The sequence below is a fragment of the Alexandromys fortis genome, unplaced genomic scaffold, assembly GCF_014885135.2.
Source record: "Alexandromys fortis isolate MF-2015 unplaced genomic scaffold, M_Fortis_MF-2015_v1.1 scaffold_67, whole genome shotgun sequence".
NCBI lineage: Eukaryota > Metazoa > Chordata > Mammalia > Rodentia > Cricetidae > Alexandromys > Alexandromys fortis.
The window spans coordinates 3,337,663-3,355,468 of record NW_026067945.1 but is presented as its reverse complement, the minus strand read 5'-3'; the positions used below and the strand labels follow the sequence as shown (position 1 = coordinate 3,355,468).

General features: G+C 45.9%; 1 protein-coding gene across 7 annotated transcripts in view; it reads right to left on the bottom strand.

The window, feature by feature from the left end:
- Window positions 1-17,806, bottom strand: part of Ttc23 (tetratricopeptide repeat domain 23) — a 64,857-nt gene that overhangs the window by 36,372 nt on the left and 10,679 nt on the right. For all 7 annotated transcript variants that reach the window (XR_007593007.1, XM_050149165.1, XM_050149166.1 and 4 more), the window contains exons 3-6: window positions 13,454-13,577; window positions 10,664-10,814; window positions 10,174-10,299; window positions 1,469-1,646 (exon numbers count right to left, since the gene is read on the bottom strand). Coding sequence is in view for 6 of the 7 variants with exons in the window: in XM_050149165.1 (XP_050005122.1) it covers window positions 1,469-1,646; window positions 10,174-10,299; window positions 10,664-10,814; window positions 13,454-13,577 (579 nt within the window). In the remaining variant the exon portion in view is untranslated. The remainder of the gene's footprint in view (window positions 1-1,468; window positions 1,647-10,173; window positions 10,300-10,663; window positions 10,815-13,453; window positions 13,578-17,806) is intronic.

Sequence of the window (17,806 nt, the reverse complement as noted above, 5' to 3'; positions counted from 1 at the left end):
ACTGCCAACACCAGGCCTTGTAGAAGCCACTCTCCTCCCAGTGAATTTTGCCACAAGTTGTGGCCCTTGCTGAATTAATCTGAGCGTGGTATCACTTGATAGATTTCTTTTGAGTTTTAGAAATCAGTCAACAAAGGAAAGAAAGTCAATGCTTTGCATGAAAAAGTTTAAGGAATAATATCTGAAAAGCAACTTATGAACTCTATGACATGAATACGCTAAAGAAAAACTTCACACGATCATATCAGGCTCAGGCAGGGAAAGAGGAATCAGAAGGGCAGGGAGGACTGTTATGGCAGCTAAGCTGCTCTGTATGGTTCTACCCTCTCAGGGCCCATGGCCCCAACATAAAAACCATTTTTCCCTAACTGGACCAATACGGAGGCACGGGGAATAATGAGACACAGTTCACACAGCAATATCGGAAGAACATCTCAGGCTTCATCCATTCCTGAAGATTTACCCGCGTTTATTAGTCAAACACCTTTTATCCCCCAGGTAAACCAAGGTGGAAACTCATTGATATTCTCTTTCCGGGGGACATGGGACTACAGAAACACCTGCAACTTAAGTCACCAGCTTGGAATCAACATCTCTCCCCAGGTGATCTATATATTAACAAAAGAGAAGGAGCCATACATTCTGAGTCTTTGTTAGGTGGCTAGCTTGTCTGGCAGGATTGCAGCTGCTAGTGCCCAAAGCATGTAAACCAGTTCCTTAAAAACTCCTTCTCTCTCCCTCACTCTCCCCCCCTCCCTTCTTTGCCATACATTCTATTTGCAGTAAATGTACATAGTCTATGTTTTTTTTGAGAACCCCAAATGACGCACATGCCAAGGAGTCTCACAATGACAAGTGGAATGACAGCTTCCAATGCACCTTTGTCTACAGGCAAAGATTTTAGACTGTAAATAAGAGGTCGAGTCATGGGGCCGGAGAGATGACTTAGCAGTTATGTATTGCTCTTGCAGAGGACCTAAGTTTTGTTCCCGGGACCCATGTCAGGTGGCTCACAATTGCCTATAATTCGAGATCCCAGGGATACATACCTCTGGCTTCCAAAGGCACACACACACGTGCACACACACAGAGACGCACATACACGTTATTAAAAAAAAATAAGAATTCTATCTTCTTTTCTCCTTCCAAATGTACCAGTCAGTTTAGTAGCATAAACTCTAAAGGAACTAATAAAGATAAAGGAGACTTCATGTGGGAACACTACTTGATTCTACATGTCATGTGAGAAATAGTCCCAGGCTGTCCGGGGAACATGCAGCCTGCAGCAGGGGCCAGTACCCTTGCACTCACCTGCTTCACTCTCTAATAAGAAAACATCTGCTAAACAGCTCTGCTGACCAAGTGTTTTAATTGTCTTCAGCCAACAACAGGGCCAGGCCTTTTCAGAGCTGCCATGGTTCTTGTGTCTAGCACAGCGTTGGTGGCTGGCTAGTGGGTGGTACCTTACCCGTGAGAAATGATTGACAGCAGCATCGTGGAATCCCAGGGCTTGCTCCACACCTGCCAGTTCCCTTAGCACTGGTACACACTCGAAACTGTTTTCATCCTTGATGGTCTCAGTATATTCCAAAGCCTTTTGATAGTAGGACAAAGCTTCTTTTGATCTTTTCTGACCTTGATACACCCTAAAAAAATAAATCAAACAAAACAAAACCAAAAAAAAAAAAAAAAAAACAGAGGGATTATTTTGAAATGAGTTACCATTCTAACTCTACTTGGCCTGATGGGATTTGCCTCTCGGACCCTGGAGCCCAGGTTTGTTTTCTGGAAAGCTAAGCTTTTCCTCCAGAAAGAAGCGGAGCAAGATGGTCAGGAGGGTTGATTCTGGACTGACCAGAAAGGCTTAAGTACTGGCTTTCCATTTACCAGAGTCATGACTTTTAACCACCTGTAAGCATCTTCCTCACCTATAAACTAAGAGCAACAACAGCATTATGAATATTAAATTAGCTCATAGTCATGAAAATAGCTAGTAGGGTCTCGACACCTAGTAAGAGCTCTGTAGGTGTTTTAAAGAAATACAGTGTTTCAGTGATGACGATCATACAGGATGCTGAGCTTCTGATAACTGATCTGTTTAGAAATTGTTGGACAATTTGGACAACTTATGGTGCTGGACAAAGTGGCGCACGCCTTTAATCCCAGCACTAGAGAAGCAGAGGCAGGAGGATCTCTGTAAATTCAAGGCCAGCCTGGTGAGCTCCAGGCACCTAGAGCTTTTGTGGAGACCTTGTCTCAAAAACTCAGAAAAAAAAAAAAACCCTGCTTATTGTGGGTGGAGAGATGGTAAGAGCACTTGTGCAAGCATGAGGTCTTGAGTTTGGACCTCAGCATCCAAGTGGAAAATCAAAGACAGTGCGCACACTCTTAACCCAAGAGCTCCAAGGCAGAAACAGAAGGTTGCTGGAGATCCTGTGTCGAGGGAATACACAGAGACTGAAAAGGCAGAGGGAGGGGCGAGGGAAAGGTGGAGGGAAGGAGATATTTTTTTCTAGTATTGGTGATGATATGATATATCAACTTTGGGGAGGTTATAATTGAATAAAAACTCCCCAGTACCAAGATGACGCACAAATATGGACACCCACCCCCCCAACACTAACCCTGCTGGTAGCACAGGGGTTTATCTTGAAAAGATATTCAGCATAACAGGAGAAACACACAAGAATTTTTACCTTTGTTTTGCTATAATAATAGAGGAAAGTACAAAGTACTTCAATCCCACCATCAGGGAACAGTGCATGTAGGTCACAGCGAGAGTATACTGGAGAATGCCAGAGAGCCATTGAAGTGAATGCTGAACCTCATTAGCCCAGACACACAAGCATTCCATGGTCTTCTATAAAACAGCAGGTTTTGAAGCTATTCTGTGTGTCAGCTGCCACATGAGAGATTCTTATAGCTAATCTATAAGGCACAACAGCACAGAGAGATATCACAGAGATGGTCATGAGCATGTTAGTCATCGTTCTCACTGAGCAACTGAATTGTGAATGGTTTACAATTCTTGCTTACGATTTTTTTTTAAATTTCCCAAAGTCTCTTCTATATAACTGCTAGCTCTCACTATATATAAAATGCTAGCTTAACATTAGAAGTAGAGGTGACAATAAAAAGTCTTAGTTTCTTAGGACAATGGCATGTCCCTATAAGCTGGTTAGCAAGCAGGATAAGGGACATTTACAATATTAGTCTTCAAAATATTAAGACTATTAGAAACGTTTCGTGGAATAACTTTAGGTCCTATGTTATTTATTTTTTTAATGTATGCGTGTGCTCTAACTGCCTGTACACCTGTAGGCCAGAAGAGGGCATCGGATCCCATTATAGATGGTTGTGAGCCACCAGGTGGTTGCTGAGACTTGAATTCAGGACCTCTGGCAGAGCATCCAGTGCTCTTAACTGCTGAGCCATCTCTCCAACCCGGGTCCAAAGTTCTTAATGAAAGGCATGGATCCCTCCTATGTTGCTTTCCACCTGGCAGTTTTAGTCCAGAAGATGCTTTAGCTCCCATGGCATGGTGAACAGACACAAGGAGCCTTGCGCCTTTGGTGAGGGAAGTGCCTCTTCTGTGAGACACGTGGTGGAACAGAAAAGGCAGGTGAACTAGTCACAGTAAAAACAAACTCCTAGCGCTGGGGGTGCGGCTCAATCAATGGTAGCACCTGTCTAGCATTCCCAAGGCCCTGGGTTTGATCCCCAGCCACTCACACAAACGAGGATTAAACAGTAACAAAAACTCCTGGGCCCTGGAACAGCACAAGGAAGGTGGAAGGGATGAACTGCGGTCCAGGGTGCGTACAACACCTGCAACCCACAAATAATGGTGCCAGAGGATGAAGACGCGAATAAGCCAGGCGTGAAGGCACACGCCTTTAATTCCAACACGTGGGAGGCAGAGGCAGGCGTATCTCGATGAGTTAGAGGCCAGCCTGGTCTACATAGCAATTTTCAGGCCAGTTAAGGCAACACGGCAAGACTCTTGTCTCCAAAAAAAAAAAAAAGAAAAAAGAAAAAAAAAAAAGTGAATAGTTCACAGGACAGAAATACCAAATGTTTAGGAAACCTGAAGAGATGCTCTATCTCAGCATCAGGGGAAGTAATCACAGTATTTGCATCTGATAAGTAGCTGGACAATATTAAATGTTGGCAAAGCTTAGGAGTAACATGAATTCATGCAGCCTGCTAACGAGGACATAAATAACAGGAGGGAAGTGTGGGAAACTCGGTAAGGCTGAGGGCGGGGATGCTCCCCACTGAGGCAGCTGTCCTCCCTGACACTTCAGACATGACCGTGCATATGTGTCTGGGGAGACATAGTAATGACCATGTAAATAGTGCTCATAGTAGGTCTACGTCAGGCAAAGCTCAAAGGAAAATCACCCAAAATGAAGAGATTAGAATAATCAATGTGGATACATCTCAAAACGTATGGGGATTGTTATGGGGGGAGGAGGAGCAAGCTACAGATTGAAACTTAAGCACAACGTCTGAAATAGAAAAGGAAACACATATACTTGACTATACACACACATGATTATTAAAAACTAAAAAAACCACTTGGCTTAATAAGGTAGATGCCTACAGGGATTGGGGCGAAGACCTGGCAGGTTTCCATTTGTAAGACTTTCTATTGTGTGAGCTCGGTCTCATGCACAGGACAGTCTGGATAACACTATCTACAGTTTGTGTGCCTCAAATACTTTATTAAAGACAAACTAGAACAACAGTCTGCTGACCAGTGTGTCACAGAAGGAAGCCTTTTCTGTTGCCCAGTGCAGTCGGTGGTGCCTGCAATAACAGGGTTTCACCACCAGACACAGGCAGAAATGGGGCTCCCATGCTAATGCACCCGCAGAGCGCTCTGGAACTCAAAGGCAAAGGGGAAAGCACACTCATGCGAGATTCACCAAGTGGTTACTAAAAAGGAACTGAAGGAGTATTATATCAAGGACCAGCTCAGTGATGGTCTTCCTCTATCTGCAACTCACTTAAGCATCAGTCGGTGTTGGGTAACCTTGACTCCCGTTCCTCCTGTGTGACCCGTGGGGCGGCAATGCCTTTTCTGATGCCTTTCTATCTGTCATGGGGAACGTTTGGGGATTTACCATCTACTGTGTTTGTGGTGCGCTCGGTAGCTCGAGGAAACACCAGACAGACGAAAAGACAGAGAATTCTGAACAACAGAATGCGACAGTATGCTTGGCAGGTTCACAACTTACACCACAGCGTATTTTATTGAATGAAAATATATCCCCAGTCACCGCACAGAGCACATGACATCCACACGACATCAAATGCAGGGATGCACACTCGCTCCGTGCATGCTCAACAAAGCAGGCTCCTTTTGGGTTACTCAAGCTGCAGAGTCTGCTCTTAGAAGTTCTGGGGCTTGGTGAGAACGCTGCGCTTCAGTGAATGGGAAGGACTGTATGGGGAAAATATGGTGAGAATCCAGTCTTCAAAGAGCACAAGTGGGCTTTCTAAGAGTCCACGCTTGAAAAGATTTGCATCTGCGCCCCTCTCCACACATGGTGGAGGGTTGCTGTTGACCACATGGCCAGAATGCCAGTCGGCACTAGTGAATCACTCTGAACTGTGCACAGCAGCCCGGGCACTGACCTGAAAGAGCAGGCTCTAGTCAGGGAGTGGTGTGCACTCCTTTAACTCCAGCACTCAGGAGGCAGAAGCAGGCAGATTTCTGTGAGCTCCAGGCCAACTTCGTCTACATGGTGAGTTCCAGGGCATCCAGAATTACATAGTGAGACCCTGTCTCAAAACAAACAAACAGAACAAACAGAAGAAGGAAGGAAGGAAGGAAGGAAGGAAGGAAGGAAGGAAGGAAGGAAAGAAGGAAGGAAGGAAGGAAGGAAGGAGCAAGTTCTGTCTGGCTACTTCCCCACGGTGTGACTTGGGAGATGCCATTTTCGGCCTTAGCTCCTATGCAAATGGGAATATAAGAGTATTTATCCACCTTGTAGTAAGGACTGGGGGTGAAATAAATAATGTATTCAAGAACTTTCCACAGAAGGTATCAGGAACTTTTATTGTGCCTCTTATTCTCCTCTCCTCTTCCCTTCCCTCCCCGCTCCTCTTCTCTCCCCTGCCATCCCCTCCTCTTTTCTCCATATTGTCCTGATCCTCTCTTTTAAGGGACCACCATGTGTGTAGTCTAGCGCCCAGTTAATCCTCGCAGCCACTTTCTGAGATCCTGTTCTTTGCGCAGTGGCCAGGGAGGAGAGTGAGACACACAGGAGGCAGGGGGTTGCCCGCGTCCTCCCAGTGGGGTGGTTTGAACGAACCCCAACTTGAACCTAGGGCGCTGAGTCACAGCCCACGTTCGCATCCTGTTCCCCTGCTTAGAAACACTTGGCACGTGGCCCTCTTGACGCTTGAGGAAAAAAAAATCGTGTTTGCTCATTCCTGGGTTAGTTCAGCACAGCAGGGTGACTCGGGTGTTCATAGGCCAAGCTGGGGAAGACTCCAAACATGATGTCACATGGCCATGGAGAAAGCTGGGCGTGGCAATGGATCATCACGTCAGTGGGTCACCATCAGCAACGGTACCGGTACCTTGTTCTTTGAGAGAGGGCCGTGCATTGGCGCCCACACACCTGTATGTGTAAAGTTAAGTATCCACCTCCGGGAGCTCTGTGTGAGTTCCCAGAACAGAATGCAGTGCTCAGCACTGGGGGAAAGTCGTCCCATTTTTGCTGGTGACTTTCTGATGGAAACAACTCAGAAACACTTCGACACTCTGCAAGTTAGTAAGTCGTTACTGAATTCAGCGGTGCTGTAGCAGAGGGGAGAAGGGATGGGGCACGGAGGAGAGGCGCCCCAGACCTCCTGCAGGGGCGGGAGTCTGTGCGGGAGTCACTTTGCAGCCCTAACTATCTGTGCCAGGCCTGCCTGGTAGACACCATAAAAGGAGAAGAAGCACACTAAAAGATGTCCTTTTAAGAGGGGCAGAGATCCAAAGGCTGCCCAAGACCTTCCCCTGGCCTTCCATTCCCAAGACTCAGGAGAGAAAATGCCACGCAGTTCAAGCGTAACTACAAACACGTCCAAAGGCAAAGCCTTGTTTCTTTCTAAAGCGAGTCTGTTTGAACAAAACATTTCCCTTTCCGCGAGAACACAAAGCTAAGAGAGCAAACGAAAACCGCGCATTTTAAACACACAACTTCTGTGGAAAATGTCAGTGGGAAGAACCGGGAAAGAAGGACGTGGCAGGATGGGAAACAACTCTATTATAACCAAAGGCATCTCTGAAGAGTTTAACTGGGCCTTTAAATATGCGGGAGTGTTGTTCGACACAGACGTGGATAAAGCTCGCCACCTGCTGTCAATGTTTGGTATTGCGATTTGGCAAGCACTCTTAAGGTGGCGCCAGATTCTGGCAGAGGAAACCTCGGTGTTTTGTAGCAACAGTGCTCAACACTAAGAACTGACGCACTAGTCAGGTCTCAACAGATGCAGCCAATATCAGATCCGGGGCCTCATATTTGTATACCTCCTGCACGATGGGATTAAAAAAACGTCTCGTTCTGAGCAGGCAGAGACAACAAATGAGCTTTTTCCCTTCAGTTCTATGAATGGAACCAGTTTGCATATTTGGGTTCTGGTTTCTGTCACTCAATACTGTGTTTGTGAGGGCCATTCATGACGTTATGTAACAAGCGGCTTGACAATGCCTTTGTATACGAACAGATCCCAGCTCTTCAGCTTCCTTTTGAGGACATTTGGGCTGTTCTCAGTTCTTGGCTACTGAATAACGAGGCTGGGAACAGACTTGGATGTGTGTTTTGGTGAATAAACATGCAAAGATTTCTGCCGAGTATATATATTATGGGCGATACCGTTGGGTCAAAGAGTGTGAAGACGTTCAGATTTAGGAGATAATGGCACACAGTTTTCTAAGAGGCCTATCTAAAACAGCCAAGCAGTTACGAGGGAGGGGGCATGTCTGAGTGCACGTCCTTGCCAACACTTGGCAACTATTAATCTTTCCAAAGGTTTCGGCCTTTTCGTGGGACCGCGGCATTTTCTTACGACTTTAGTTCTCATTCCCCGATGACTGGTGAGACGGAACAGGCTCTGGGCGCCTGGTACTTCTCCATCTGTCTGCTCTTGACCCTGGGGAGTGACGTTTTGAATTTCTGCCTTGACTTCCACACAAACAGAACTATAATAAATTGTAAGCCGAATAAGCCCCGCCCTGCTATCCCCGCCCCACACACTCCTTGCTGCCTTTGGTCAGGGTTCTTCACCACAGCTACACAAACACTAAAGCAGAGACGAGAAGAGACCAAAGCATGGGAGCCGAAGGGGAAGGGGTGCTGTGGGCTCTCCTCCCCTTCGGCAAAACCACCCAGGGATATGTGTAACAATGGCAAACCACAGGATGCAGGCAGAATGTTGATCACACTTGGGGGCTTTAAATACACTCATCTAAACACTAATGCATCAGTTTAAAAAACATTGAAGATGTCCTGGGAGCAGTGGTTCACACCTTTAAACCTAGTATTTGGAAGGCAAAGGCAAGGGAAATCTCTGAGTTCGAGGCCAGCCTGGTCTACCGAGCTAATTCTAGGGCTCCCAGGTCTACACAGAGAAATTTTCTGTCTCAAAATGTGTGTGTGTGTGTGTGTGTGTGTTAAGACATACATTTGAATATCAGAAATTAATATAGTCCATATTATACAGACTCATTAAATCATCAAACACACACACACACACAAAATAAAGAATGCAGCTTCTTTTGTGCCACTGGGAACATTCTAAGAGCTGAGGGGGGAGTGGCTGACAAAAGAAAACACTTCCATCTCAGAGGTGCTTCTAAGCAGACAAGCTTCTACCCATAATGCCACAGCTAGAAAATCAGTTAACAGTGGGATAGCTCAGAAAAATCAATCCATCTGCAGACTAAAACCCCTAATTTGGATACTCTCTGGATTATCAAGAGTGAAGTTTCTAAACTGAGATATGGAATACTAAGAAGGTAAAAAGTGGTAACACCGTCTTGAAAACGTGAGGCAGAGGCTGGAGAGGTGCTTGGTAGTTTAACAGCAGGTACTGCTCCTGCAGAGGACCCCAGTTTGTTTCCCAGCACCCACAGCAAGTGGGTCACAATCACCTTAACTACAGTGCCAGGGATCTGACTCCCCCTTCTGGCCTCCTCAGTCACTGCACTCATGTGTATATGTGACACATATACACATATAGTTTTTTATAATCTTAAAACATATGAGGTAGAGGGAAATTTTGGAAACTCTTTGATATTTGCATGGGAAATATTTTCTCAGCAAAATTCAAAGGCATAAAGCAAAAAGGGGAAAAATGATTCGCTATGACTCTGGTAAAATGAATAATTTCTATATTATGAAGAACACCATAGACAAAATAAAGGGCAATAGATATAAGAAAATACAGGCAACATAATTACATGTATAACATAAGAAAAATCTCAATTATCAGTATGAAAACACAGAATTTCAAAAGAAAAGTAAGATAGACCTTAACAGGCTATTTGTGGATGGAGAATCTCAAATTCTCAGAGGTATACAGCGGTATTCAAACTCATTAATTCAATAAGAAAAGTAAATGGAATTTTAAAAATAATTGGGTAGCATGGTACACACTTCAGGGCATCGAGTTAGAAAGAGTTACAGTGCCAAATATTGTTGGGGGTTATAACAGATGGGACCCCATCCCACCCTGCAAGAGGCCACATAGCTGGGCATGGCAATGGGTCAGTGCCTAAGTGAGCTCGCACCGCTGATATCCTGTGACCTAGGAATCCCATCCCCGGGGCAGAACCTCAGAAAAACATCATCAATATCAGCGAAGCTTCCTGGGATGAACGGTGACGATGCTGGGGTGGGAGAGAGGACAGGGGAAGGAGAGGGAAGAAGGGGCAACAGGGATGGGCAGAGCTGGCGGGAAGAAAGCCGGGGGAACGAGGAGAGGATCTCTGCAACCACAGGGGGTGGTGGCAGGAGTATATTCCACATCAAGTGACAAGTGTCACTGGTGTTTGTCTTGGTTGGGGCTGTTCTGATATGACAGCGTTGCTCTCCTTTACTGGACAATGGCCTTGGGAGAAGCCTAAGAACCTCCAGTCAACAGACGTACAAGTTCTAAACCGGAACTTACTGTGCGAACGACAGCTTGATCCGAGCTTGGATTTCTACCCACTCCTCCTTTATCATGCTCCCACACTGCAGCATCTCCTTGGAAAGTCTTTCTGCTTTTATCAAGTTCTCCGCGGCCTCTTTAAATCTGAAATATGTTCAGGAAAAGTCCCGCTGGTTCCTAGATGCTGAAACCCCATCTCCTGCACTTTCTTTGCTCATACAATACTGTTATCCTCGAATAGCAACTTTTTGTTTGAGAATTAATTATAAGAATTTCTCAAGGGCTGACGAGGGAGGGGGACATGATTGGGGGAGGGGGAGGGAAAGGGGAGGTGGGGAAGAGACAGAAATATTTAATAAAAAAAAGAATAATGGAAAAAAAAGAAATAAAAATAAAATAAAATACACGCCCACACTGTTAAAAAAAAAGTTTCAAAAACAAAAAAGAAAAAAAAAAGAATTTCAGAAACGGTGCTTCCTGTTGGTGAGGACTAGAAGCAAAAGGATACTTTTGCAGGGCCAGCATGGCTTTCCCCGTGGTGTAGAAAAGCTCTATGGAACACTTGAAGACATCGGTATTGTCGTGATAGGGACTCTCCACGGAGCTGGCCAGGATTTCTCTGGCTTTTTCCGCATGCTGCTTTGCTTGTAGGGACATCCCTATGGACAGAGAAAAAAAGACCTGTCGGTTTCCCTTCGATCTCAGTGGTTCAGGAACATGGTTCCCATAGCCTGGGAATCTGGCAAGTGCTGTCCCGCTGCACACAGACTCAGATCTCGGAAGCAGGAACTAGTACCTTGACTGTAACAACCTCAGATTGGTTTCATGTCAAGTAGTTACGACGGAAAGCATTTCCCGAAATGGCCTTTTTAGAAATAAGCACAACAAGCTGGAACTGAGCAGCTTTGAGACATCAGATGTAAAATATAAATAATTATCAAAACACAAATGGAATGCAAGGACCGTGGCATTCTGGGTAGGAAGCGAGCTATTCAGGAATTGTGATCCTGGCTGAGTGACAGCAATCTAAATGACATACTAAGAAGTCTGAGTGTTCTGCTCAGCATTTGCAGTCATAATATTAAAGAGTTCTTTGAGCACTGCACAAATACGAGGGCTATAAATACTTATACATACAACCCCCAGAGGTCACGGACTACCGTGCTGTGAGCTCTTGCTCCCGGGAAGCCACAGACGAACATGAGACAGATGGTGAGTGTTATTACTGATTTCCCCGTGTGTTCTAGAGTTCTTCCAGGAGCTGACTAACCTGTGGGAGGGGTGAGACTGAGGAAGAGCAGCTCGGGAGTCTTCTGGGTACCCTCCCCACACACTCCTACCTTCTGCCTCCACACTGACACCCCCTCCGCTCATATTCATACATCTGCAGCCCCAGGTTCGGAATTACATTTAATCGGATCTCAGTTCTCTGCAAAAGCTGTCAAAATAAAAAGTTCATTCCATTCCTGTGTCTATGAAACAGAAACAATATGCGTTCTAATGGAGAGAAGCAAGTCTGTCTTCTTTGTGTAGGAACTCTTGCAGAATTCTGTCTCTTATCTTTTAAAGGCATAGCTTTAACCTGACTGTCAGGAATGCATCGGCGTCAACTCTCCATGTGTCCTACGTACAGTGACGGACTAGGATTCCAGGAAGAGCCCCTTCCCTTAGAATTTGAACCTAATCTACTGGAGACAGCTCAGGCGCAGTTTCAAGATCGTGGGCTCTGCAGTGAGACTGCCCAGCATGAATCCTCTGTTCCACCATCCACTATGAAACTGGCCTCAGCTACCTTGACGGTGAAGAGACATAGAAGGTGCACCCCCACTCCACAGGTGGGTGCTAAGTCTGAATAGGTTTTACATGGCCATTAGCATGGTGGCTGGCTCTCCGTGAGACCTTGCTGAAGAGTGAGTACAGCTTTGACTTTAAACTGTGAGAGAAGGATCCATGCGGAAGGGAGGGGGCTGCAGGAGGAAGCAGGATTTAAAATCCCAGATGGCAGGACCCTGGCACCGGCATGTGGTTCCTAGGTCTGAACCTCCGATCAGCTGCTTTTTAACACTGTGCTTTTGCAGCAAGCTGTTCTGACTCGGATCCATTTTCTCTGTACCTAGAAAATCCTGAGGAGGTGTTAATGAGATGATCTCCAATGCCCCCTCTGGCTCTGGTGGCCCCTGACAAACAGGTAAGAATGCCTATCTTGTGGTACTTTCCAGCTGTAAGACCACTCGCTGGACCCTGGGAGGCTCGTGTCACCAGCACCCTACCATTGCTCTGCGGCGGATGAACCGAGTGCAGGGCGGTACTGTGGGGCCCCTGTGTAAGTCAGCATCCGCAGGGAGTAGAAGACCCCACCTGCGAGTATTTGCATTCTACCTTCCTGCATCCATCCCTACCTTCTATTTTCCTCTTACGATGCTCGACCCCTGCACACCCTAAGCTGGCCAAAACCAGCTTCTTTCCCAGGACAGAGGCAAACCCAGAGCCAGGTCTGACCTACCAGACTGTGCCTTCACTTCAGTATGTACTCCAGTGAAGTCTAAATGAGGGGCCTCCAAAATCCTGGGATGTTTTGGTGGGTGGTATAGTCTTTTTTTCTTGGGCATGTTTAGCAAGGAAACCTAAAGTTGCTGGTAGTCTATGGGAAAAGCCTGGCTAAGATGGAGCTAATGCCAAGACAAACAGAGCCAAATGATATGAAAAGAAAGAGACTGAATCATGGCCACAGAGTTGGAACACCAGCTACGTCTGTCTAAAACAAGTTTCTCCTTAGCTTTTTGTTTGTAGACCAGGCTGGCCTCCTATGCACAGAGATTCACCTGCCTCTGCCTCCTGAGTGCTGGGATTAAAGTGCTACCACCACCCGATTTAACCTGAGCCTTTTAAGCTGTACAAGCTAATGCCGGCTTGGGTTAGCCTTTTACTTTTTGACTCCTTACACTAAAGAGTGACTCTTTCTCTCTCTTTCAGACCCCTGCCTCCCACCTCTCAAGAAAACTCAAGCCTCTACTCTATGTCTCGGCTTCCGTCCTGCCACCTTTTCATCAGAGAGGTTATCCTCCAAGAACTCTAATTCTAAGGCCACAAAAAACCCGTATCCCAATCTGCCTTCCTTCCTGCCGATACCTATATGTTATATGCCTTACCGATTCTTCCTACAAGGGCTTTGCCGCTTAGTAGTTGGCAAGGAGAACCACAAAAACCTGATCCCTCTGGAGTAACTCAATTTGGAGACAGGGAGAACCAGAAACCCCTGTGCTGATGAACTGACCCTCGCTAGCCGAGAGACACTCACCTTTCAGCTGGAGGTAGCCTTGAGCCAGATTAACAAACGCCTCTGCTAGTTTCCAGTGTGAGCTGCCGTAGCAAATTCTTGTCAGTGCCACACAGCGCACAAGCTCCTGGATGGCCTGTTTGTACTGTCAGGAAAAGAAACTGAGTTTACCACATAGACAGCTTAGAACCCGAGAGCCATAAGGCCTATGTATAAGTATATCCACTTAGTAAATATTTACTGTTTTCTATGTGCTAAGCATTTGGGATGTGTCAGTGAATCAGACATGATCTGTTTGGGGTGGTAGAGTGTTCATCTGGCTGGATGAAGTAAACAACAATTCATTTAAGAAGTAAATACAACTTAACGGTGGCAAATATGGCGGACGAGAGCAAAACTAGGTAGAACAGACATTTGATCGCCTCCTTGATGTTCCAGCTGACATTTAGCAAACAGCTGCTGTAGGTCCAGCTGAAAGTGGGAGTGGTCGTCAAACAACACACCTTAGCTCTCAACTTGAACCGCCCCCTTACACTCGTTGCCATAGAAACCGGACAGTGCACGCCCTAGAGAGGATTATAAAACGGGAGGAGACAGCTCTCAGACTTAGTCTCATTCTGAGATTCCTGGAGACAGGACTGCCATTTTCGAACTGAGGTCGGTTGGCTGGTTTGCTTTTGGGATCTTCAGGTTGAACCCCAATTTCTCTGACTTTTTATGAATCGTGCTTCACTCCAAGGTCTCTTTTTGTTTTCTTTTTATTTTTTTCAAGACACTGGCTATTCTGGAACTCGCTCTGTAGACCAGGCTGGCTTCTACCTGCCTCTGCCTACCAATTGCAGGGATTAAAGGAGTGCACCACCACACCCAGCTTGTCTCCAGATTCTTATGTTGAAGTCCTAACTTCCTGTCTACCAGAATGCAGTTGCATTTGGAGATGAGGCGTTTTAGGAGGACTTTAATATGGAGTTCCCTGGGGTTAGGGAGATGGCTCAGAGGTTAAGAGTGTTTTCTGCTCTTACAAAGGACCTGAAGAATATGACCAAGCATTAGGCTAAGGCTAAGAGGCTCCCTGCAGAGACAACACAGGAAGGTTCTGGCTGCCAGCATTACTGATGGCTAATGCTAATTGCTGATGTGACAGAAGTCAAATTCACCGAGTCTGGCCTGCGGGGTATTATCCTGACTGTGCTAATTGAGATGTGAAGACCTGCCTGTGGGAAACATAACACAGCCCCAAAGGAAGACATATTCCATGACACATTTGCAATATATGACTCAGAATGTCAAGAGTAGCAAAGACAAAGGCGACTAGTATTATGGGATAGTTTGATCACACTCTGACACTCCCAAGAGGGCCAATAAAGTTTACTTTGAATCAGAGGACGGAGCCAGCTACTAGCTGACCAGAATGAGCCATAGAAGTTTCGGAAGACCCAGGACATACAGAGAGACACAGGAAGAAGTAGGGAGGGGCTTAGAAAGATTTGTGTTCCCTTTTGGATAGAGGAAGGAGAAAGGAGGTCACTGGTTGTTTCTCCGCCACCTCTCTGATCAATCAGATTTTTAACCCCATATCTGACTCCTGAGTTTTATTTAATAATAGGACAATAGAAGTAATTGCTTCAGGCTAGGAACCTGCAGCAGATTGAAGAAGGCCGAAGAGATATTGAATCTATACTCAGTGCGAACTCATATCTATCCATGGATCTGCTTGTGTTTTGTTTTGTTTTTACAAATCATGTAACATTATTACATAAGTATCAGTTTCCTAATTTCAATCCCTGTGCTGTGGTGATATGGGAGAATATTCTTATTCTTAAAGAAGAGAAATTATTTTATTTAATATGTAACATATAGCCAATTAGATTATCTATAACATTCTTATATATTATAATAGTATCTATTATCTGTTCTTAGCTGAGAAAATAATGATAGTAAAGAGAAAGAGTGAGCCGGAACAAAACGACAGATCTAAGTGAGTACACTGGGCTGCGGCTCAGGGGCACAATAAAGAGATGGATAAAGGAGTAAAATAAATGCTGACAATTCATGAGTCCTATTTATTCTATATAGTGTTTTGCCTGTATGTACTCCTGCAGGCCAGAAGAGGGCACCAGATCTCACCGATGGCTGTGAGCCACCATGCCATTGCTTGGAATTAAACTCAGGACTTCTGGAAGAGCAGCCGGTGCTCTTAACCTCTGAGCCATCTCTCCAGCCTGAGTCATAACTTTTCTGTCTGAATGCACTTTAAAATAAAAAACTACATAGAAATGGATTTTTTTTTAAAAAAAGTAAGTTATACCAGGTGGACCGTGATGAAATGTTAAGATCTTGTGGGGCGCTCAGCTCGTAGCATTCAAGGTCCTAGGGGAGCTGATCGCTTCTCTGACCACGTGTCCGTCATCTCAGCCCATGGCTTCCTCTCTTCACTTCAGACAGGGCACACGCAAGCCTGCCCTGGAGATTTTCCATGTGTTGCTTCCTCTCCCTTCCCTTCCCGAGGGCTCTGTTCCCTCAGCTAGCTTCTTTCCTTCCTTAGTTCTCAGCTCACTGGCTACAACCTTCCGAGGCCCTCCCTGATGTAAATGATGGACACCCTCTATTCCCACAGTGAACAGCTCTGTCATATCTAGCTCCAGCCTGTTCACTGCCATATCCTAGATATCCTCGTTGGAACCACAGGATGAAAAAATGCTTGTACCATTCTAGACACAGGAGGGCAGTTCATGCCCTTATACATGCTAAAGGCCTTTGTGCATGAAGTATTAATTCTCTTGTAAAGCCTTGGTTGAGGAGCTGGCCCAGTGCTTACTTAACCCCAGTATTAACAGACAGCCGGTATGGAATAAAAATTAGGTGCACAGTGAATGAACAGGGCTCAGACAGATGGAGTCTAAGTCAGAATCCGCACGTCCTCCACCTCACTCGCGTCTCTAGCTCCTGTGCTCCCTCCTTAGTCAGCCCCTGTGATTCACATTTCTGCATCTCCTCCAGAGGAACTCGGCACCTCTGCCTCACCTCCAATCCTTTGTCCTTCCTTTCCGAGAGGGTCGCAAATATCCCCCAGCCTAGCACCCTCTTCTGCACCCAGGCAACGAGCAGCTGTGGAGCGAACATTCTTCTGCTCATGGCCTTTTCCTGTCGATAGCCCTAAGTCCTTCCAGTGCCTTTAGAACGCTTTGTCTGAAGAGTGGGCGCCGTTCAGGGCCTGGATTCTATCCACAGAGCGGTTACTCCTCACTGTGTTACTGAAGCCTTTGTTCCAGCGCCCCTTCTAGTCCCTCAAAGAGACTGTGGCACTTACCTGCTGTGGGACAATAATCTTATACCCTGTAAAGATTTGTCAGTTGTATTGCTTTAATAAGACGCTGATTGGCCAGTAGCCAAGCAGGAAGTATAGGCAGAATAACGAGAACAGGAGAATTCTGGGAAGAAGAAAGACACAGTCTGCAGTCATCACCCAGATTCAGAGGAAGCAAGATGAGAATGACTTGTTGATAAAAGGTACCAAGCCACATAGCTAACATAGACAAGAATTATGGGTTAATGTACTATGTAAGAGTTAATAAGAAGCCTGAGCTAATAGGCCAACCTGTTTATACTAATGTAGATCTCTGTGTGTTTCTTTGGGACTGAATGGCTGTGGGACCTAGCATGACAGAAACCTCTGTCAACACTTACCTATCCGCCACATTTGTCCCCAAGGTCCCTGTCCTCGTCCTCATCTGGAGGGCTCCTAACACTGCTTCTAGTGCAGCTTCATCAGCTCCCATCCTAGGATCCAGGCTTTAGTTGCTGTTCTGACTTGTATGGCCACTGAATGAACCTGCTCCAGAACTGATTACAGTGACTGCCCTTCTGTCATCTCAGTCCAATCATACACAAACCCCTCTGAGGCTAAAATCACATGAGAATGAGTGAGTGACGGCGGGGTGGATGGGAAGGAAGACACAGGGAACAAGAAACATAAGAGCATTCAAATGGGCTGTACATACGTAGATGTTTCATACAGTCTGTACTATAATCCACTGTAGGTAGGGTCTGGCATGTGCTAAAATTCAACATATTATTTAACTCTCTGTCACTGTGATCAAAATACCCAACAGAAGCAAGTACCTGCTTCAGCTCAGGGCTTCTGAGGGCTCAGTCCATCGTGACCAGAAGGGTGTGGTAGCAAGGGTGGCTATGTCACAGCAGTCAGGAAGCAAAGGGACACGCTGGCCCTAAGCATGGTTCTTCCTTTCTCCTCCTTCATTTCACTAGAGCCTCAGCCCATGGGGATGTGCCTTAGCCACACAGTCAGCGTGACCTTTAACCTTCAGTTATTCCTTTCTGGACCTGCCTTCACAGGCACACTCACAGGTATGT